This window comes from Leptodactylus fuscus, chromosome 7 (assembly GCF_031893055.1).
Source record: "Leptodactylus fuscus isolate aLepFus1 chromosome 7, aLepFus1.hap2, whole genome shotgun sequence".
Lineage (NCBI taxonomy): Eukaryota > Metazoa > Chordata > Amphibia > Anura > Leptodactylidae > Leptodactylus > Leptodactylus fuscus.
The window spans coordinates 116,458,859-116,482,114 of NC_134271.1; the positions used below are offsets into that span (position 1 = coordinate 116,458,859).

The window sequence follows — 23,256 nt, forward strand, 5'->3', positions numbered from 1 at the left end:
TGGGGTAATAGAGGGTCTTTGGTATGTTAGATGCCCCCAGACATGCTTCCCCTGCTGTCCCAGTGTCATTCCAGAGGTGTTGGCATCATTTCCTGGGGTGTCATAGTGGACTTGGTGACCCTCCAGACACGGATTTGGGTTTCCCCCTTAACGAGTATCTGTTCCCCATAGACTATAATGGGGTTCGAAACCCGTTCGAACACACGAACATTGAGCGGCTGTTCGAATCGAATTTCGAACCTCGAACATTTTAGTGTTCGCTCATCTCTAGTCATAAGTCAAGTGATGTATCTGCTGCTCTCAGGGGGGAGGGAGGAAGGGCTAAGTGCACGGGAGCAAGCCTGGAGGGGGGGGGGTAGTTTGTACTTTGGGGGGAAGGGGCCGCCAATACAGACCCGCCATCCGCTGTAATAGAGAGGCGGATGCTGGGGAGGGTTAGACTCTGGCAACATCGCTATGCTCCTGCCCTGCATGAAGCCAGCAGCGGAAGCAGAAGCATAGCGATATTGCAGGCACTTGTGCCGGCGTCTAACACTCCCCGGCATCCGCCTCTCTATTACAACGGATGCCGGGTCTGTATTACATTGTGAAGGCTAGACTGGTCTCACCATCTATGAGCGTGCACGCAGGGCCGGCGGCATCTCACCGCTGGCTTTGCATATGTAACCCCGCCCACCAATGACGCAACAAAGCAGGAAGACAGAAGATTTTACAGCAATGAAGACTGGTGAGTATGCGACGTGGGAATACCCCTTTAAGCTAGGTTCACACCTGCACCTTGTTTTCCATTTGGGGATTCCATTCCCCGTTCCGCTTGAAAAATGTGTCCTGCAAGCAGCGCTTTTCTCAGCATTTTTTGGTGCGGACACTTGGCGGACCCCATTAAAGTCTTTCCTGTAATTTTGACTCTGGCCACTAAGTGTAATAATAAACTGACACTTGTCAATTCCGCTGGGCTTTCTTTGCAGTCTCCTCATTTATATCACAGACAATAACACTCTATAGATCACACCACTGACCCAAATATTATTGATAATAGATGTTGTCAAAGCTTATCTACTCTCTCTCTCACCCACTGATCATGTCTAGAAAACTCTCCCATAGACCTCAACGAGATATCTCCAGACTAATTCAATCCATGGCCATGAGACTGCTGTAAAGCATATCACTAAATGCTGTTAACAGAGAAGAGGCAAGATGGCAGCCCCCATATACATGCCAGTCCACACTATAAGTCTTTGGCCAGAAGTGATCGTGACATTAGAATGTGATAACATGAAGAGGTGAGAAAATAGCGACTATATCAATTATTCCATGTAGGAGTTAATGAATTTGCTCCCCTACATTGGCAGGATGCCAGACCCATACCCAGCTCTGCCCTCACAGCTCTCTGATCTGGCAACAGAAATACATTAGCAGGAAGCTGCCATCTCCATTGCCAGATTTTCAACAGAAGCATTTGTTCTTTTTTTCTGAAAGAAAGCAAATACTTCTAATGCAGGTAAAGCCGGGAGCACGAGATTTATTGTATGTCAACAGCCCAGAGGAGGGGAAGCGTTACGTAATGGGATATGGGCATGGCTGTGGATAGATAGCTGTGACATGAGGATGAAGGGATCTAGGCGGTGGTTACCATGATTGTGCCCTGCCGATGCCATTCACAAGAGGTCAGCTTCTAGAAGTGGTGCATCTGGAGAAGGCACAAGGTCACAATCCTACCAGGAATCACAACGTTTCATGTCATAATGGAACGGGGAAGGTTATGCCAATGCACATATTTTTCCCTAAATATTTCCTATATACTGTTCTCTTTACAAGGACCTTAAAGTGAGAACAGTAAAGCACCATCTGCACCAGAGATGAGCGAGTAGTGAAATATTCGATATTCGATTCAAATAGTCCCTCAATATTCGTCTATTCGATCGAATTCCATTATAGTCTATGGGGAAAAATGCTCCTTTCAGAGAAAACCACTATTCGACTAAGGAGAGTCACCAAGTCCACAACGATACCTTAGCAAATGATGCCAACACCTCTGGAATGCAACTGGGACAGCAGGGGAAGCATGTCTGGGGGCATCTAACATACCCAAGTCCCTGTATTACTCAACTAATAATGCGGGAGCTGACTTTTTCACATAGGAATGCATTGACCGTACTCTTGCATGTATCTCTGGCTGGCAAGGTCGCAAGACTTGGGTAGTTTATGTGCAAACACATCGTAGCAGCCCATTATATGCTAGTCGGGAGAGCTGGCAGCTTGCGTTATGCTGGAGCTGACTTTTTCTCATAGGAATGCATTGACCAGTGTTGATTGGCCGAATGCTATACAGAGTACAGCATTCGGCCAATCAACGCTGGTTCTGCTGGAGGCTTGTCTTTGACAAGGCGGAGTCTAAGATCGGACCGCAGCAGTCTTCATTGTGGTCCGATCTAAGACTCCGCCTCATCAAAGACGAGCCTCCTGCAGAGCCAGCGTTGATTAGCTGAATGCTGTACACTGTATAGGATTCAGCCAATCAACGCTGGTTCTGCAGGAGGGATGCTGCAATACTATCCTGCGGATCTATCATTCTCCCCGCGCTGAGTCCTACTCCTTCCACTTTGCTTTTACTCGTCCTGCAGAACCAGCTTTGACTGGCCGAATGCTATACACTGTATAGCATTCGGCCAATCAACGCTGGTTCTGAATCGAATCTTTACTGTGAATAGCTAGTAGTATTCCATTGAGTACGAGTATTTCGAATACCATAGTATTTGATTGAATACCTACTCGATCGAATACTACTCGCTCATCTCTAATCTGCACTTAACACCTTTATAAAGTCTGAATAAGACTTGGTTTACTTTTAAAGTATATTGTTACCATGCATGGTACTGCATGTTAGCTTTACAATTTAATGGCCATGGCTTACAGCTGAAATGCATAGAAAAATGTGCCATTACAACAATTACTAAAAAGAAAGCAGGTCTTAAAGGAGCTGTCCAGGACTTTTTGGGTCCAGTGACACAGAGGAAAATGGTGAGGAATTTAGTGTGGAATTTCAGCGCTGAAAAAAAGCCTCCTATTGACTTCAATGGATTCCTTTTTCTGCTAGCAGAAAATTCCACACCAAATTCCTCACCATTTTCCTCCATGTGAATGGACCCTCATATTGAAGACCTATTCTTAGGATAAGTTGTTAGTATGTGATTGATAGGTACCCAACACACAGGATCCCTACAGCACTTTGGTATAGGGGCTGTGCTTGGTGATGCAGCTCAGCCCCTTCACTTGAATGGGACAGAACTGTTTCTGTACCAAGTGACTGATGAACATGACATCATCAACAGAGGGCTCCTGAGTTCTGTAGCCTCTTCTACAGGCTGATCCAACTTTGATGTAATGTCCTTAAAACATGTGAAAATGAGGCTCAGGAGTGTGTGTGGCCTCCATGTGCCTGTATGGCCTCCCTGATGCACCTGATGAGGTTGTGGATGGTCTCCTGAGGGATCTCCTCCCAGAACTGGACTAAAGCATCTTCCAACTCCTGGACAGTCTGTGGTGCAATGTGACGTTGGTGAATGGAGCGAGACATGATGTCCCAGATGTGCGCAATCACATACAGGTCTGGGGAACGGGCGGGCCAGTCCATAGCTTCAATGCCTTCATCTTGCAGGAACTGCTGACACACTCCAGCCACATGAGGTCTGGCATTGTCCTGCATTAGGAGGAACCCAGGGCCAACCGCACCAGCATATGGTCTCTCAAGGGGTCTGAGGATCTCATCTCAGTACCTAATGGCAGTCAGGCTACCTCTGGCGAGCACATGGAGGGCTGTGCAGCCCTCCAAAGAAATGCCACCCCACACCATTACTGACCCACTGCCAAACAGGTCATGCTGAAGGATGTTGCAGGCAGCAGATCGCTCTCCACGGCGTCTCCAGATTCTGTCACGTCTGTCACATGTGCTCAGTGTGAACCTGCTTTCATCTGTGAAGAGCACAGGGCGCCTGTTACAGAAGTTCCAGACAGCAGTTCCCCAGTGCTGTAGATGAACCCTGGAGGAAGAGGCACAAGAGACAGTGATCCCTGGTCTGAAACCCCCCACTGTCCCTTCCTGCTTGCCGGTCTTATCCTAGGTAATAGGCCACAACTGGACGACAAAACCCTTCCTAAATACATGACACTCAAAATGCAGAAAAGGCAACAACAAGGGAGGTCAGCTAGCCAGCGGTCAGTAACAGTCAAGTGATGCAGTGTCAAAATCGATATCCAAAAGAGTAGTCAATAGGGAAAGCCAGAGGTCAAGAATCAGAATACAAGAATGAACAGCAAGAGGAAAGCCAGCACGCACAAGGCAATAGCAAGCACCAGTGTGAATGTGAGCCAAGCATAAATAGGGAGGATGAAACCGCCCTGGACCTGATAGGAAGGCAGGCTGTCAATCACAGGGCAAGACTAAATGAAACTATTAGAGGAGCAGAGGGAAATGAAGGTGAAAACAGACAGGTGTGGTGTGCTCAACAGCATGTGAAATTGATTGTCAATCAGGGTTGCTTGGAATTACTTTGTGTTGCTTAAGTGTTCCCTTTATTTTTTTGCGCAGTGTATTTGGGAGAAAAGAGTGTCCTTTGGGTCTTGCTTTATGTCAGCTTATCTGAAAAACAGGTATGAAATAGCATAGTAGATTAGGTCATCAACCCATTCACACTGGTCATGACATCAGGCGAGAATAGGGGTTGGGAGACATTTACTATATACACATACAATATATATATATATATATATATATATATATATATATATATATATATACTAGCTGGTACCCGCGACTTCGTCTGCGGTGATTGTGAAAGTGGGTATATACAGGCGCGGGTAAGGTTTTCGTACTCTGTATAAGGTATGGGATATGAAATGTAACTTTGTATCTTGTTTTTGCTGTAATTCTGAGAATACGTGAGACTTTTGTGATGAATGTAATTTGTATTTCAGCTGCTATACGGTGTTGGTATAAACTGTACATAGTGACTTTGGGACAGAGGTATTTCAAGTGAATATACTTCGATATACGACATTGTATGATTTGTTATTTTCCGCCAGTACATGTACATTTTGGGCACAGGATACTCTTGAGCAAGCAACATAAAGTCTGTCCCTGTGCATGACAGTTCAGTAACTCCATGTGCCTCTTATTAATAGCAATTAACCCCATCATGTCCCTCACATTAACCCTTGTGTAAGAGTTACTGATATATGAGAGACTTGGAGGTAATAATTAAGTATCTTCATTATTGAGGTCTTTTATTATTACCTCCATATGCCTCACATATTAGTAACCTTTATATGAGGCACACGGGTTAATATGAGGGACATGGTGGGGTTTATTCCTATTAATGTGAGGAACACAGGGGTTAATATGAGGGACATGATGGGGTTTATTCCTATTAATGTGAGGCACATGGAGTTACTAAGACTAAACTAATAACCCCAAATGCCTGACATTAATGAGAACAGTAATCCTATGTACCTGTGTGTTTTTCAGTTTCACTTTGCTAGCAGCTTCCTCTCCTCCTCTGGGAATGTTTGCAGGATGCAGACCACTATAGCAGGCAGAGACCTGAGCGATTAAGCTCCACCCCCTGGGTTTCCTGCACCCCTCTCAAAGGGGAGTGTCCTTATCCCTCAGCTCTAGCAGCCCACTGAAGAGACTCGGACTTCATTTAACTCTTGCAGGTCCTGTGCTGCTGGTGTGCCAGTGAAATATGGCAGGAGTGCCACTCTTGGCACGTGTGCCAGGGGTTGCTGACCTCTGCTGTAGAGGGTAATATGAATTTTGTGGCTTGCTATGGTCCAAAGTGTGTGAGATTGCAGAGATGGTGGTGTGAGTTTGGGTTTTGTGGGGGTCCTGGGAAAAACGTATGTGCGCTATTGTGACGAAAAGTAGCCTATTGCGCAATCGAGTGTAGTGACTATGTTTGTGGAAAATTTCAGCCAAATCGGTCGAGCGGGTTTTGCGTGATTGAGGAACAAACATCTAAACATCCAAACACACAAACCCACAAACATCCAAACTCACAAACTTTCACCTTTATAATATTAATAGGATCAGTGGCGTAACTACCACCATAGCAGCGGTAGCAGCTGCCACAGGGCCCGGGACATTAGGGGCCCGGTGACAGCTGCTACCGCTGCTATCATTATGCTCGGAGGTCTTTTCGGACCCCCGAGTATAATGATCGGGGCCCCCTGTTGGTGGAATACTTTCCACCAACAGGGGGCCCCGAAGCTGCAGCAACGGCTGAGACACAGGAGCAGCAGGTCTGGCTCCTGTCAGCGCTGCAGGACGTTCCCCCTCTCTCCCCCCTCCCTTTCTCTGCTTTCCTCTGCCCACCAATGAGAGGAGGAGGCGGGGCTTATCCCTGCCGTCCTGCACAGAAGAGAAGAGGAAGAAGCTGCTCCAGGAAAATGAAACTGAAGATACACAGGTATGTACTGGGGTTACTATACTTATTACTATCAGGCATTTGGGGGGATTACTTGTGTTTTAGTAACTCCATGTGCCTCATAGTAATAGCAGTTAACCCCATCATCTCCCTCACATTAACCCCTGTTTGCCTCACCATAAGAGTTACTGATATGTGAGACATTTGGGGGTAATAGTAATGAAGATACTTTATTATTACCTCCATGTCTCTCACATATCAGTAACTCTTATGTGAGGTACACAAGGCTTAATGTGAGGGACATGATAGGGTTAACTGTTATTAATATGAGGCGCATGAAGTTACTAAATTGTAATGCACAGGACCAGATTTTTTTTTATCCACAATTTGTCCTGGTATAGCGGTCAGCGGTGACAGTATTTAGTCCTGTAGGGGCCACTAAGGGACATAATACTGTGTGCAGGGGCCACTATTGGGTATAATACTGTGTGCAGGGGCCACTAAGGGACATAATACTGTGTGCAGGGGCCACTAAGGGACATAATACTGTGTGCAGGGGCCACTATGGGACATAATAGAGCGCGCAGGAATGCGTAGGAGGGACTCGGTCGAGATCTTCGGTGTCGGGGGGGCCCCATGTCAAAAGTTCGCCACGGGGCCCCGCCATTCCTAGTTACGCCACTGAATAGGATATATATATATTTATTTAATATTGTTGTTAAAAGACATCTAGTAATATAATGCAGAGTCGGTGTGCGATCTCAGTGCACAGCTGTGTGGGTAAGAGTTCATTTATTTCACTGCTGTCCGGCCCCGATGACAGATATACGAGGGGGGAGGGGCATCTGAAAGGGAGAAAGGCCCTCTTCTCAGGTGTGTTGTTTGCTCAGTAATGCTCTGATGCCCATCTTTTCTCAGATCCCATCTCTAATGGGCCTCTGCCATTTTACGGCTGCTGTTTATATTAGTTCAGGTTACTGATGCTTTATTCTTGCAGGCCCATATCCTGCACATTCACCTACATTATATAAGGAGAAGGGGACGCTTTTAAGAAAATAAAGAAAATCATATATTTGGCTGTCAGGCCAGTATAGAAGTGTGGCCAGGAAGGTGCGGCTGGCCGTTCTTTCACAGGTAGCGCACAGGATGCTTCACTGTCAGATGCTGTGATAGATGGGACAGGCAGAAGAGCTGTTTGTTCCTGGCCGTGACGTTCTTTGGCTTTTAGTTTTCTCCCGTTTTTTTTTTGTTTGTTTTTTTGCAATTCAAAAGATTTTATTGAATTTCACAAAAATATGAAGAGCAAGATCAACAAAAACATGTAACAAAATTAATTTAAAAAAACCCAAAATGGCAGCAAAGGAAAGAGTAGACAACACCAAGAACAGAATGAGGAAGAAGAAAAGGGAAAAGAGGAGGGAAGAAGAAAAGGGAAAAGAGGAGGGAAGAAGAAAGAGGAGAAGGGGCAAGAAGAAGAAGAAGAAAAAAGGGGGGGTTCAAGAAGGGAGAGAGAAAATGAAGGGAATAATCCCAGCAGAAAAGTCTGTATATAGACCCAAAGGGCCTTGTGGGCCTGGCCCCTAGCGATAGAGGTGATACATCACCAGATGGTGTATGGCAGAGGTGTATGAGGAGGACACAGATATTAAAGAGAGCATTAGTTAGAGGACACAGGGTGTCATAGTTTAAGCCTGTGAAGGAGATTCAGAACCAAGAAGCGACAGGTACTCTCCAGAGCGTTAGAGCAGAAGGCGGTTCCACTCACTTCCAGAATTGCAGGATGCATGCCCAAGCCGTGAAGACCAGGAAACAGGGCAAGGAGCACTTATAAGTTTGCACCAGAGACTTGCAGCGATGGAGAAGGAACAGAGCAGGGACCAAGTGGTGGGACGTTTCAGTAATCTGCAAGATGATCCTCTTAACACCATCCCAAAACAGGAAGAAGTCAGCACAGGACCAAAAGACATGGAGCATGGTGCTTTCCTCCAATCCACATCTCCAGTATGTTGGAACAACCTGTGGAAAGAGCGCATGCAATTTTGTGGGACCCCGGTACCACCAAGATAGGATTTTAAAATAGGTCGACATGAAATGGGGGAGCGCCTCAGATGGAGGTTCACTCAGGAGGTGGTTAATAACAGAGAGGGAATAGTGCAGGAGAGAATCGCCAATGCAGAGGTGCTCCAAGAGCGTGTGTACAGTCCTAAAGTCCGTGAGGGCTGGGAGGGAGTTTACAAAGTGGCAGAGCTGCATCTCACGCCAGACTTCGAGTGCGCTCCTGTAGAGTTTTAAACATTATTTATCCCCTAGTGAGGAATCATTCCAACTGAGTGGCACCCCACATGTAATATAATGACTTTCCGCAGTGCCCCCACATGTAATGTAATGGCCCTCAAAATTATATGGTATCCTAGTGAGCTGCTGAGATCCCAGAACAATCACAGGCATGGTGTGAGGAACAAGTTCAGTGGCAGGCCAGCTTGAGAGCTGCCGAAATGCCGGAGCAGGTGGATCGTCGACACCAACAACACACTCATTATATGGCATCCCAGTGAGCTGCTGAGATGCCAGAACAATCACAGGCACAGCTCGAGGAACGAGTTCAGCGGCAGGCCAGCATGACAGCTGTCAAAATGTCGCAGACGGATCATCAACGCCAACAACACGCTCATTATATGGCAGGAACAATCACAGGAACGATATGAGGAACAAGTTCAGCAGCAGGACAGCTTGAGAGCTGCCGAAATGCCAGAGCAGGCGAACCATCGATGGCAGCAATTTGCTGAATATAGGCGGATCATCGATGCCAAGAACACGCAGACGAAGTTGCGGGCAGAAGCTAGTATAGAATATATATATATATATATATATATATATATATTGTAATAAGGACAATGCACAAAAGGCACTATGTTGTGCTTCTTTAGCACAAGAACGTCCCGTACACCAAAGGTGCATCTCTTTTATACCCTGGTGGCCACATGTGGACAGGAGATGTCTCTAATGGGACAACCCCTTTAAAGAGGACCTTTCACCATATCCGGGCACAGGCAGTGTTATATACTGCCAGAAAGCTGACAGTGCGCTGAATTCAGCGCACTGTCGGCTTTCCCAATCTGTGCCCGGTGTGAAGAGCTTACGGCCCGGTACCGTAGCTCTTCTATGGTCAGAAGGGCGTTTCTGACCATTAGCCAGAGACGTCCTTCTGCCTCGCGGCGCCAATCGCGCTGTGCTGTGGAGCCGGGAGGAACGATCCCCCTCCCTCTCCTGATAATACTCGTCTATCTGATCTATCTAGACACAAGCTATTGCTGAAAATCTATTTTTCAGTCTTATCTTTCCCTCCCAATCCAGATAACTTTAAAAATCACCCAAGTGCCAAGTAATAAACAATATGAAGTAAAAATAGTAATGTCTTTCATCTCATTGCTCACTTTTTATTATTTTAGTCATAACAGCTTGTAATAAATAAACAGATACGAGGAACTGGAATCGAGCAATGGAGGGAATGGACGACTGCCAGATCTCCAGACCGACCCCATATTTTATTACTTGACTCCATAGATTTGTGCCTGTTACATAATAATAACAATAGTAATAATAATGGTAATAATAAGAGACATTTTTATTTATACAGCGGCAAGATATTCTTCAGAATTCTACAAATCAGAGTGTACATGAACAGACAAAAGCAGACATTACAGAGTAACAAATTTGTTCACATGATGGGAGTGAGTGATCCACACAATATGTACAGTGACCCTGCCATTTTTATAAGATAAAGTAATGGAAATGAATAACCTAACATAAATGAATAAATCTATGTGAGACATTCACCAATCAGTGTCCTTTTATGTACAGAACCAAAGTACCAGGGCATAAGGGTTGCATTTAAAGGCTTCATGCCCTGTAGGGTTAATTTGGGGAGCGTAAGTACAGAAGTCTTTAGGTTAGGAAACATGATAGTCCTGCCTGAATAGTTGTGTTTTTAGGCTATGCTGTGAAGGTTGACTGGCAAACTGATTGCCCAGGGTAGAGTGTTCCAGAGAACTAGTGCAACACAGGAGAAGTCTTGGAGATGACAGTATTAGGTTCTGATTATGAAGGATGTTAGTCTTAGATCGTTAGCAGTATGGAAAGAACATGTATAGCAGTAGACAGAGATGAAGGAGGAGATGTACTGAGCTGTAACTGTGTGGAGAGCTTTGTGGATGAGGGTGATACATTTATATTGCATTCTATGGTGAATAGGCGACCAGTGGAGTGACTGGCATAGACTGGGAGTATTTCATTTCCTTTAGGGTCCATTCACACGGAGGAAAACGTGAAGGAAAAGTGTCCACCATAGCCTTACAAAGAGCACTATTATAGGTACAGTAAACACCTTTTGATACACCACACGGTATCTAGTCCAGATCCTTAAATACAATAGGGAAGGTAGCTCGGTAACAGCATTGGTACAGACCCAATCAGTTAGAGACAGGGACACAAAACTATAGCAAACAGGTTTATTTTAAAAATAACAGCAACATAAATAAACTTTCACGTCAGGCACACAAATCGGCAAAATAAAAGACAGCCTTAACTTCAGGCAAAACAGCGTGAAACAAAATCCTGCTCGTCTGAGCGACTAACTAACAATAAATACTAACTGTATGTGGGGATTACTAACAGTCACAACCAAAAAGAGGACAGTACAATCTTAGCAGACTCACAGTGTCTGATCAGACCCAGGCACTTCCTCTCCTCCCTAAAGTGCAGGCTCTGCAACCTTTTATGGCCCAGTAACAAGACCAGGACCCAGAACCAGGCCCATTCAAGACTCTCCCTGGACCACACATAAGGTAGAAATCTGGGTGAGATATACTGGGACTCCAGCACTCTGCCTGTCACCTTCTCACTATATATATAGTGTATACACCTACATGGACCATCAGAGTCCCTGACACAAGTTTCACACTAGAGTTAAGAGATTTAAGGGTAGATTATGTGTCATTCTGATTCTAGGTCATATTAGGAATATATATATATATATATATATATATATATATATGTGTGTGTGTGTGTGTGTGTGTGTGTGAGAATTAGGAATACTACTGAGACATAGATGACAGCTGTTTCGTATATATGATGTCTGTTTATCATTGTGTAGGTTGTTTGGCTTCTATAAAGGAATTCTGCCCCCTATCTTGGCCGAGACCCCGAAACGAGCAGTTAAGGTAAGTCCCTCTGCTGCATTGCTATGTTTTGATCAGTGACTCCTAGAATTCTATTCATCATAACGTTACACTGTATGTAATGTCACGTCTCTAAGTGTTCAATATCATAAAGCTTTATTTGCCACATGACGCCTACAAGTGCCTCTCGGCTTGTGGAGAAAGGGTTAAACGTCTAGCTCCTGTCAGCTAACTGGGGACTTGACCTCTGACCAAAATCATCAGAGACGTTTGTTCGATGAAAAGGAAACTAGAAAATCGTCCCCTGTTCTGTAAAACAAATTCTCTATTTACATGTCATGCAAAGCTTTGCTTTACCTGCGCTATTTACATAACGTTGGAATTACCATGGGAAGCAAATCAGAACTTTTGGCAGCTCGGCCCTCGGCACAGAGAGGTCTGGAGAAGTGTCTGCAGGCTACAACCTTTGTCTGCAATAAAGAAAAAAAAATGGCTTAACCCTATACAACCCAATATTGCAGGTGTAATGAGCCACCAGAAAATTACATCATTTTTAAACAAAGTTTTTTATGTTAAATAAATATTTTTAAGAATTTTTATTTATTATTTTACATTTTCCACGTCACTATCGATATTGTATTTTTAAAAAGTACAATAACCTGCAATTTTCACTCTGCCACTAAGCTTAGTAATAGACTGACACTTGATAATTTTGTAGGGGTTTGCAATAGAAGATAACATAACAATATTAATAACATCACTGACTTATCATTACATCTGCTACTGATAATAGAAGATGTCACAGCTTCTACTCCTTCTCCCTGCATGTAGAAAACTCTCCCATGGACCTCAATGAATTGAGTCCAGTCTGTTGGTGCCTATGACTAGGCTTGAGCAATCGGAATCAGAAAAGATCGGATTCCGATCGGCGATCGAGCAAATTTCGGGATCGGCTGGAAAATGACCGGAAATTGGATTTTGAAATTTTAAGATCGGCTCAAGCCTAAAAGTGACTTTTCCCATTGAGAAGCATTGACTAGGGTTGAGCAATCGGGATTGGAAAAGATCGGATTCCGATCGGCGATCGAACAAATTTCACGATCGGAAATTGGATTTTAAAATCGATCCTGAAATCTCAAGATTGGCTCAACCCCATCTATGACCATGGCTGTGCTGTAAAGCAAATTACTAATTGCTGTTAACAGAGCTGAGGAGAAGCTACAGCAAGATGGCGGCCCCCATAATCATATACAGAAAAAGGAATAAAACAGATTAGAAAAAAATGATATGTGGTTTTAATAAATCAAAAGGGATGATACATTCCTTTTATTTCTTATACTTTCTTCACTAGTGTATATCAATCTTAAAAGGTCCAATCGCGAAGACTAAAATGAGTCCTCCATTATGGTGCTGGGCTTTGCCACTAGAGAAGGAAGGACCTGCCCTTTGTTTTCTCTAGACCTTTGGCATTAACCTTGGGCCAATCCCCCACCTCCTTATTTGCCAATGCAGTTGCTCAAGGGAGAACAAGTTCTCAAGTGACTGGACATCAACATTTCTTCAAGATCTGGTGCACATCTCAGGTCCTTTCATGTAAAATAGGAAGCAGAGACAGAACTTCAAGGTTTCATTGGCTTAATGCATGGTTTTTTATTCACTCCTCCATTTTAATAGACAATGGTAGATGATGCTTCCCGCGTATCAGTCCTGGAGATGGATGTTGACACACCCAAAACACTGCTTACTAGAGATGAGCGAACACTGTTCGGATCAGCCGATCCGAACAGCACGCACCCATAGAAATGAATGGAAGCACCTGTGACGTCGGACGACGGCAAAGTCAGCGTCACAGGTGCTTCCATTCATTTCTATGGGTGCGTGCTGTTCGGATCGGCTGATCCGAACAGTGTTCGCTCATCTCTATTGCTTACCTTTGTCTGTGAGAATATGGTGGTATGAATAAAGTACCATTGGTAGCTGAACTGGATGCTTGGAGTGATGTCTCTGTTTCATCTTGTAGATCTCAAGGCATATTGGCATATTTGTAAGGAAATGTGCCTCGGTAGATGAAAGATGCTTTTGCTCTACCCCATTGTTATGGCTAGATATATCTTGTAGAAATAATTACGAGAATTGATAAAGTCCAAAGAATTTTTACTTATGTAAGTGTTGTCAGTGCTACTCTAACAGGTACACAAGCAGATTAAATTACAATGAAGTCCATTGACCATAGGTCCACCGAAAGCCTCCTTCTGAATGTACAGCCAGTGCAATTACGTGAACAGTTCTCCATTCACTTCTATGGGGTTTCCAGGACTGTAACGCTGCCACAGCCACAAAGACGTGAATGGAGTGCCAGTCAGGCAAGTGCAATTTCTGTCAGGAGAAGCCTGGATAGTAATTCCTGACAACCCAGCTGTGTTGTGAAAGAAAACTGTCTCTGGGGTTGAGCCGATCTTGGGATTTCAGGATCGATTTTAAAATCTGATTTCCAATAATTTTCCAGCCGATCGCGATCGTGAGATTTGCTCGATTGCTGGTCGGAATCCGATCTTTTCTGATCCCGATCACTCAACCCTAGTCAATGCGTCTGTATGGGAAAAGTCACTTTTAGGATTCAGCCGATCTTGAGATAACCTCTGACCTCGATCCCGCTGGAAAAGATCGGGATCGGAATTCCAATCGCGATCGTGAAATTTACTTGATCGCCGATCAGAATCCAATCTTTTCTGATCTCGATCTGCTCAACCCTACTATAGATCAAAGTCTCTCTGCTTAGGGGAACTCTCCTCTTCCAGGCTATTCCTACATGTTTGTAAAAAAAAAATGGATATCCAATGATAGGATCTAAAGATGAGCAAGTACCCATAGGAGTAAATGGATGTAGCCGGCCGCTTCCATTTATTCCTATGGGTGCGTGCTATTCGAAACGGCCGTTTCGAATACTACTCTCTCATCTCTAATAGGATCCCTTTAAATGAAAGTTGCATGTCTGAGCAGATACTATAAGATATGAGTATAATGTAAGGCTCTGTACTAAGGAACTATACAGTCTATGTGCCCGGCCACACACGCTCCTTACACATGGCTCTGACATGCACACAGGCCCTCCTACGTGTGATATATTTTGCTTTCTAGACGCTAGCATGTTGTTACTGAATGGGGAAGTGACAGAATTTGACAGTAGGATTTGGCTTTCAATTCCCTTTTAAACAACTGTACCAGACTGTCACCATTTTTTTTTTTTTTGTAAATGGAAATGTATTAATGTAGTAAATTACAATGGATGGGCATCAGTGTTAAAGGGGATGTCCAATTCTTTTTTTATGAATAAACTATCCCCAAAATAGGCCATCAATAAGAGATCAGCAGGGCAAATGGGACCCCCACTGATCAGCTGTATAACTTAGCATGACCTATTCACTCTTAGCATCACCTGCTGTCTTTTTCATAGCGACCGTGTAATGTACTTACAACCTCAGCCCAGTCACTTCTATGGGACAAGGCAACAAGTACATTACATGGCTGCTATGAGGAAGACATTGTGTGGTGTAAATAGTGACGAGGTCATGGAACTCACTTCACACAACTGGTCATCAGGGGTCCTGTGTATCAGGCCTGCAATGATCTCTTATTGATGGACTATACTAAGGATAGCTCATCAATAAAAAAGAACTGGACACCCCTTAAAAATATATTACTGCCCATTTATTTTGTTGGAAATAAAAGCATGGTAGAGTATGTTATTCAGTCCAGCACAAAAAACGGACAACGATATAAAGTATGTCTTTTATAGCGATATAGAGCGATATACAGTGTGTCTGTTATAGCGATATACTGTATGCCTATTATAGCGATATAGAGCAATATACAGCATGTCTGTTATAGCGATATAGAGCGATATACAGTGTGTCTGTTATAGCAATATAGAGCGATATACAGTATGTCTGTTATAGCAATACCGGATAATATACAGTATGTCTGTTATAGCGATACAGAGCGATATACTGTATGTCTGTTATAGGGATATAGAGCGATATACAGTATTTCTGTTATAGCGATATGGATCGGTATACCGTATGTCTGTTATAGTGATATAGAGCGATATATAGTATGTCTGTTATAGTGATATAGAGTGACATATAGTATGTCTGTTATAGCGATATAGAGCAATATACAGTATGTCTAGTATAGCGATATGCAGCGATATACAGTATGTCTGTTATAGTGATATAGAGCAATACTGTATATAGTATGTCTGTTATAGTGATATAGAGTGATATATAGTATGTCTGTTAAATATTGAAGCCTATGTATAACTATAGCAAATGAATTCCCTTCCATTGGCAATTGTTTGTATAGGTTTTCACTGTATCGGTTAAGCAGATCCACTAAACAGATGGCAGATAGATGATGTAAACGCCCCAAGCCTTCATCTGTGATATACTGTATTTGTTTCAATTCCTCACCATTGTCAAGAAATAAGATTGCAGTCAGTGAATGTAAACCCCCTTGCCTACATTTACATACTACAAAATGGTACTTACCTAGTCGTACTTTCTGCACCCTTTTATCTTGTAGTCCAATCTACCCAGTGTCGGACCCCGCACATCTAATTTTGATGGTGTGCCCTGAGGATATATGGAAATATCTATAAGTCAAGGATCATCTCATTGAATTAATACATTATGATCAGTCACTAAAACTCTGACTTTTTGACATAATTTGTGGCATAAGTCTCATGTAGTTTATTATCTTTCCGAGTCTTATTACAATAAAGCCACCTTGGAGTCAGAGGCCCGCTTTTAGCTTCCATGGCTTGTGTCAGGCTGAGGTTGACCTCTGCATTGCTTCTTTTAGAAGAAATCTCAGTACTGTATGAGCTTTAAGTGCACAATGTTTACATAGTGACATCTAGAATATTCTCTTGTATGAATATCTCAGCACTCTCGTGCCCACGTGACCGCCCGTCACTCATCGCACATAATTATACCAAAGCAAAACAACCTTTACCAGCAACCTCAAGCACGGAGCAAGCGTTACATTTCCGGAGCAGTCTCGCTCGCTCTCTTTCTCTATCTGTAGTAAAAGTAATGTGCTCTCTAATAAAAAGTAACCAGTTGCTTTTTATAAAGTCTTCCCTTAAGGGGTTGTCTTAGACTCCATGTATATTGTATATTCATGGCCTCTACACAAGGTGGGTCATCAGTATCTGATAGGTGGATCCAACACCCAGACCCTGCACCGATTAGCTGATATAACTGCCAGAAGCTGTATGTACATTATACAGCCAGAGGCAGCTGTGCTAATAGTCAACTGTATAGGTGTAGATTGTTTCCGGCCGTATTCCCTCTAGCAGCCAGATCATCTGATGAGTGTTGGGTGCAGGTAACAGACCCACCAATCAGATACTGATGACCTATCCTATGGATTGGTCATCAGTCTCCAATACACATGGGGTCGAGGACAACCCCTTTAAATCCTACTTGTCTAAAGCCATGAAATCAAGAATTAATACAGAAAGTACATACAGTCCTATGAAAAAGTTTGGGCACCCCTATTAATCTTAATCATTTTTTGTTCTAAATATTTTGGTGTTTGCAACAGCCATTTCAGTTTGATATATCTAATAACTGATGGACACAGTAATATTTCAGGATTGAAATTAGGTTTATTGTACTAACAGAAAATGTGCAATATGCATTAAACCAAAATTTGACCGGTGCAAAAGTATGGACACCCTTATCATTTTATTGATTTGCATTCCCCTAACTACTTTTTACTGACTTACTGAAGCACAAAATTGGTTTTGTAACCTCAGTGAGCTTTGAACTTCATAGCCAGGTGTATCCAATCATAAGAAAAGGTATTTAAGGTGGCCAATTGCAAGTTGATCTCCTATTTGAATCTCCTCTGAAGAGTGGCATCATGGGCTACTCAAAACAACTCTCAAATGATCTGAAAACAAAGATTGTTCAACATAGTTGTTCAGGGGAAGGATACAAAAAGTTGTCTCAGAGATTTAACCTGTCAGTTTCCACTGTGAGGAACATAGTAAGGAAATAGAAGACCACAGGGACAGTTCTTGTTAAGCCCAGAAGTGGCAGGCCAAGAAAAATATCAGAAAGGCAGAGAAGAAGAATGGTGAGAAGAGTCAAGGACAATCCACAGACCACCTCCAAAGAGCTGCAGCATCATCTTGCTGCAGATGGTGTCACTGTGCATCGGTCAACTATACAGCGCACTTTGCACAAATAGAAGCTGTATGGGAGAGTGATGAGAAAGAAGCCGTTTCTGCACGTACGCCACAAATAGAGTTGCCTGAGGTATGAAAAAGCACATTTGGACAAGGCAGCTTCATTTTGGAAACAAAAATTGAGTTGTTTGGTTATAAAAAAAGGCGTTATGCATGGCGTCCAAAAAGAAACAGCATTCCAAGAAAAACACATGCTACCCACTGTAAAATTTGGTGGAGGTTCCATCATGCTTTGGGGCTGTGTGGCCAATGCCGGCATCGGGAATCTTGTTAAAGTTGAGAGTCGCATGGATTCCACTCAGTATCAGCAGATTCTTGAGAATAATGTTCAAGAATCAGTGACGAAGTTGAAGTTACGCCGGGGATGGATATTTCAGCAAGACAATGATCCAAAACACCGCTCCAAATCCTCAGGCATTCATGCAGAGGAACAATTACAATGTTCTGGAATGGCCATCCCAGTCCCCAGACCTGAATATCATTGAACATCTGTGGGATGATTTGAAGCGGGCTGTCCATGCTCAGCGACCATCTAACTTAACTGCACTTGAATTGTTTGTCCAAAATACCTTTATCCAGGATCCAGGAACTGATTAAAAGCTACAGGAAGCGACTAGAGGCTGTTATCTTTGCAAAAGGAGGATCTACTAAATATTAATGTCACTTTTCTGTTGAGGTGCCCATACTTTTGCACCGGTCAAATTTTGGTTTAATGCATATTGCACATTTTCTGTTAGTACAATAAACCTCATTTCAATCCTGAAATATTACTGTGTCCATCAGTTATTAGATATATCAAACTGAAATGGCTGTTATAAACACCAAAATATTTAGAACTAAAAATGATTAAGATTAATAGGGGTGCCCAAACTTTTTCATAGGACTGTATATTAGAACATTGTATTTCCTGAAACTGGACAACCCCTTTAAGTAGAAATGATGATGCACTACACAGCAATGCCTTACTGCTGTCAGTGAATGAAAACCTACATCCTGTACCTATCTATTCCTACTTTCATGCAGCTGCAGGTAAAAGCTATTGGCTGGCAATATATCTATAGTCAGTTCTCTGCTATTATTTCAGTAGATTCTCTATAAGTGACTGATCTATAGTTTACTTTCGTTCAGTTCTTCACCTTTGAACAGTACAAAAAGCTGCTCGCTCCATTGTCATTGCCTCCTGCATGGGTGAGTATTTCAATAATCCGCTGATACATGGGTTGTTCAACCGTTCTGACCATAAGCTACTATGTATTTGCCATGATACTCGTCCTGTTGCTCCCTATTGTAGCATATCTGTGATATCTATAGTGATCCTTAGGATAAGTCATCAGTATTTGGTGTATATGTTCTATAGTTTTTACATTATTTTAGTACAAGCCCAGGGATTTGCAGTTACTTTTACCATCTTTATAAAATATATGTGTTTTGCAGGTTTTTGCAATAGCCGGACTTGGATCTGGGTTAACGGAAGCCGTGGTAGTAAATCCTTTTGAAGTTGTGAAAGTTAGTCTGCAAGCTAACCGTGATGCCTACGCCCAAGTAAGAATCCATATATTTTATATACAAATTTCTGGTCATAAATGAGTTTTTGTGGCTAGCCTTATAAAGAAGTATTCAGATATATAAAAAATCTTTCCAGAGTGTACGAAACCAAACATCTACTATTATCTTCCTCCACTGATCCCAGGTACTCATTCGGCCATGTTTGTTTCCTGATGCTAATATATAACATGTACAGTCAACTCACATGAGTTCAAAGGGTTTGCTTATCTGTAAACAAGTCTAGGGGGTGGAGCTTGTAGATTTGTTCCAAGAGGGATTTGACCAATCCCATTCACTATTCCACCGTGCCAGTCAGCAGAAGTTGTGTGTTCTAAGAAGGTTGGACACAATGGCAAGACCAAACTGTACGGTATAGAAGAAAGTAACCTCACATAGTGCAGAATATGTTTATTATACCATTGTGATAGGAGGTAGAAGAAGCACCGAATAACCGAAGAATCAATGGTGGATAGCATCAATGCATCATGAAGTCTGTCTTATTACAATAACTGGAACAGTTCATAACTGACAATTGGAGCTGTGACCTCTGAAATCACTTAGAAGGTCTCATCCTCTATTTTTGTATTGTCTTCACTTTTCAACTCTAAATTTATCTTCATCTTCACTTCATGAGTGACAGTCTAGATTTTAGAGTCCTACATTCCTTCATCAGTCATTCTTTCAGATCCTCTGTCGTCTCCCGTCCTTCAAGTGTCAAGGAGGAAAAGGATTTATGTTCTAGGTAACAAAATCAACAAAAGATGGTTACCTGGTGGGCCCCCCAACGATAGCCTCATAGGGAAGGACTGACCATAGACATCATCCTCTGATCTGATCTTATGTATGTACATATCTGGTCGTAAAATAACCAAAGAAGTCTTACTTAGGCTCGGTTCATATCTGTGTTTGGGTCATTACGTTCCCCTCTCCGCAAGCAGCACTTTTCGCTCCGCATTTTTTGTGCAGAAACCACACGGACCCCATTATAGTCTATGGGGTCTGCAGGTTACCTAAGGTAACAGATTTGGATTTTGTTCGGTGGGTCCCCAAGTGGACTCCCTGAATGGAAGCCCATGAGCAGATGTGAACCGGGCCTTACCTGCTTAATCCCCTGCTGTCCCTGCTTTGCTGCTTTGGCCCTTCCTTCCAGATCTTTGCAGGGCTGAATTAGTGACCTGTCCACAGCACATGACCACTGGCCACAGGAGTGTACTGCTTGGATCCTGGATTATGCCTTTACTTGTAATCAATTGTCAAATGTCAAAATGATAGAGCCAGTGATCAATAATACTGTGTGTTAATGTGATTGCAATTATAGATGTAGCAAAGCTGAGTAGGTCATTTAACTCTTTGGAACAATTTCACTTGTGTATTGTATTATAACAGAAACATATATATTATATTAAATTATATTATATTATAATATAATAATAAAACTTACCATCATTCCTATATAAAAGCCCAGATAACACATTTGACAAATATTTTGTTTTTGGTCATCTTTAATAAGGAATCATTGTCTCATTGTAGCTTTCTTCCCTTTGTGGGTCTGTTACTTGCCTTATTCATTTTACACACTTTTGATGTTGTTCTTTGCACTCTTGCTCTACTGTTTCATTGTTACTTTATGTGGTAATATGATTATTATTATTATTATTATTATTTTTTGTTAGTTTAACTCGGTCCCATTCACTTTCATTGAGCTCAGCCAAGAAGAAAGCTTTGTTTTTCTAATCTTGGAAAAGACCTTTAGTCTTGATGTAATGAACATGATGGCTAGCATCTTATAAAACCCACCTCTTAAAGGGGTTATCCGGGAGTATTTATTCACTTACCTGGTCCAGCAGAATGCTCTTTATGGACCTGGGGGTTAGGGTAACCATTACATACAGTATTTTCTCAATTATCCAGTATTATTCAGGTTACAGAAGACATGATATTTTCTTAAACTATAACCCCTGTGTTATCTTCCAGCAACCATCCACCTTCGCTCAGGCTCGTCACGTCATCCAAACAGGGGGTATAGGACTGAGAGGTCTAAACAAAGGACTCACTGCCACTTTGGGTCGACATGGAGTCTTCAATATGGTTTATTTTGGATTTTATTTCAATGTGAAGAACGCTATTCCAGTTAATAAGGTAACATTTATACAAGAACATTGTGTTAGGTGATAATCCTGTTTCTTATGTGATCATGTGTGAATATAGCTGTTCCTGTTAACCCATTGAATATCTACTATCAGTCATTCAAGGCAAAACTGAAATCCTATTTCCAAGGAAATGAGTTCCATTGGGGCCCCTCTATATAGACATTGGACTGTAGCAAAGGAGGAGTAACCTGAGGACCATATTGTCTTACAAGTAATTGGAAGGGCTCCTCTATATACCTCTTGTCTCCCCTACATTGTACTACTTTCTTCTTACTATTATATGCATTCGCTCATAACTTTTCTTAGCAAATGTTTTTTTCCACATCTGGGTTTTTAGCTGGGGCTTTTACCTATGGGGGGATTGATTTTGCCTTGACCTGAGAATTGTTTCTTCCTTTCCCTCATGAAAACAGAACAGCTAGGTGTTGCATGTATTCCATCACTGACAGGTTATTCTTAAAATGACCCCCTTCTGTTATTCCATACTGCTGGTAGCATTCCACTGAGAGGTTGGAAGAGATAGTAGATAACACATTAAAAAAAAAAGAAAAAAAAAGCTTAAAAAAACTAGTAGACTGAAATGTGAAATTTATAGGCAGAAGTTCACGAGCGGTAATATACTGGTGCCCATAGGCATTGGATTAATGGTGGCCAAAGCTGTCTACTTCAGCGGGATCTGATGACCATCTAATGTCTCTAAGGGCCTCCGGACTCTTCCCCAACATCATTTGAAGGCTTAACCATGATCAGTAAACATTCCTTATGTTCTCAAGGTAGATAAACCAACACCAGAGGTGTCCAACGGGTAAAACTGGAGCAAGTGAGCAGATTGCTATATAGTTATGTATGAAAATATTCACCTCCCCGTCATCATATTGAGACTTTAATAAGGCTCCGTTCCCACGGAGTAACGTGCCGCGCATTCAGACAGGTATATACATGTCAGAGTGTGAGCGCTCAATACAGATGCCATTTATTTCAATGTGTGCCGGCTCATGCGCACTACACATTGAAATCAATGGGAGGCTTTTTAACCCATTGATTTCAATGTGTAGCGCTCGTGAACCGGCACACATTGAAATGAATGGGATCTGTTTTGAGCGCTCACACTGACTCGTGTATACGTGTCTGAATGCGCGGTGCGTTACTTTGTGGGAACGGAGATGGCACCTGCCCAGGAGAGGAGTAGACACCATAGCTGTAGGGTCCCTGTTGTTTTGTACAGCAGACAAATGTGATCACAGACCATTAACCCCTCAGATGCTATGGTCTGATATGGTCACAGCATCTGAGTGGTTGCTTTTACTTTCGTTGCTTCCTCCATTGATTAGCTCCTCTGTGGTCAGATCAAGGGAGCAGTTCAGATGTCATAACCTTCTGAAGTCTCCCTGGCCTGGCAGTGCTAGATTTTGATTAATACAAACATAACAATTTTACCATAGTCTGCAATTCTGGAGCAATGTAGTCTATGGGATAATTAATCAGATATTTGTACCAAAGACTGCATAAAAAAGGGGGGAAAAAAAGTTTAAGAAATAAAAAAAAAAAATGCAGCCATACATGGAAATATGCAATAAGTACAAGTGTCAGAATATTTTAATGCATGGAAATGTTTTGGGTTTTTTTTCCAGCATTTTATATTATGTGCCATTTTCTCAAAGGTTATTTTTTTAATGCGTTCAACGTGCAGTAAAAAAAAAAAC

General features: G+C 42.5%; 1 protein-coding gene across 1 annotated transcript in view; it reads left to right on the top strand.

Moving 5' to 3' along the window:
• Positions 1–23,256, top strand: part of SLC25A21 (solute carrier family 25 member 21) — a 249,608-nt gene that overhangs the window by 172,765 nt on the left and 53,587 nt on the right. Inside the window, exons 5-8 of the mRNA XM_075282913.1 lie at positions 11,578–11,644; positions 18,987–19,046; positions 19,293–19,400; positions 21,378–21,542. Coding sequence (XP_075139014.1) covers positions 11,578–11,644; positions 18,987–19,046; positions 19,293–19,400; positions 21,378–21,542 — 400 coding nt within the window. The remainder of the gene's footprint in view (positions 1–11,577; positions 11,645–18,986; positions 19,047–19,292; positions 19,401–21,377; positions 21,543–23,256) is intronic.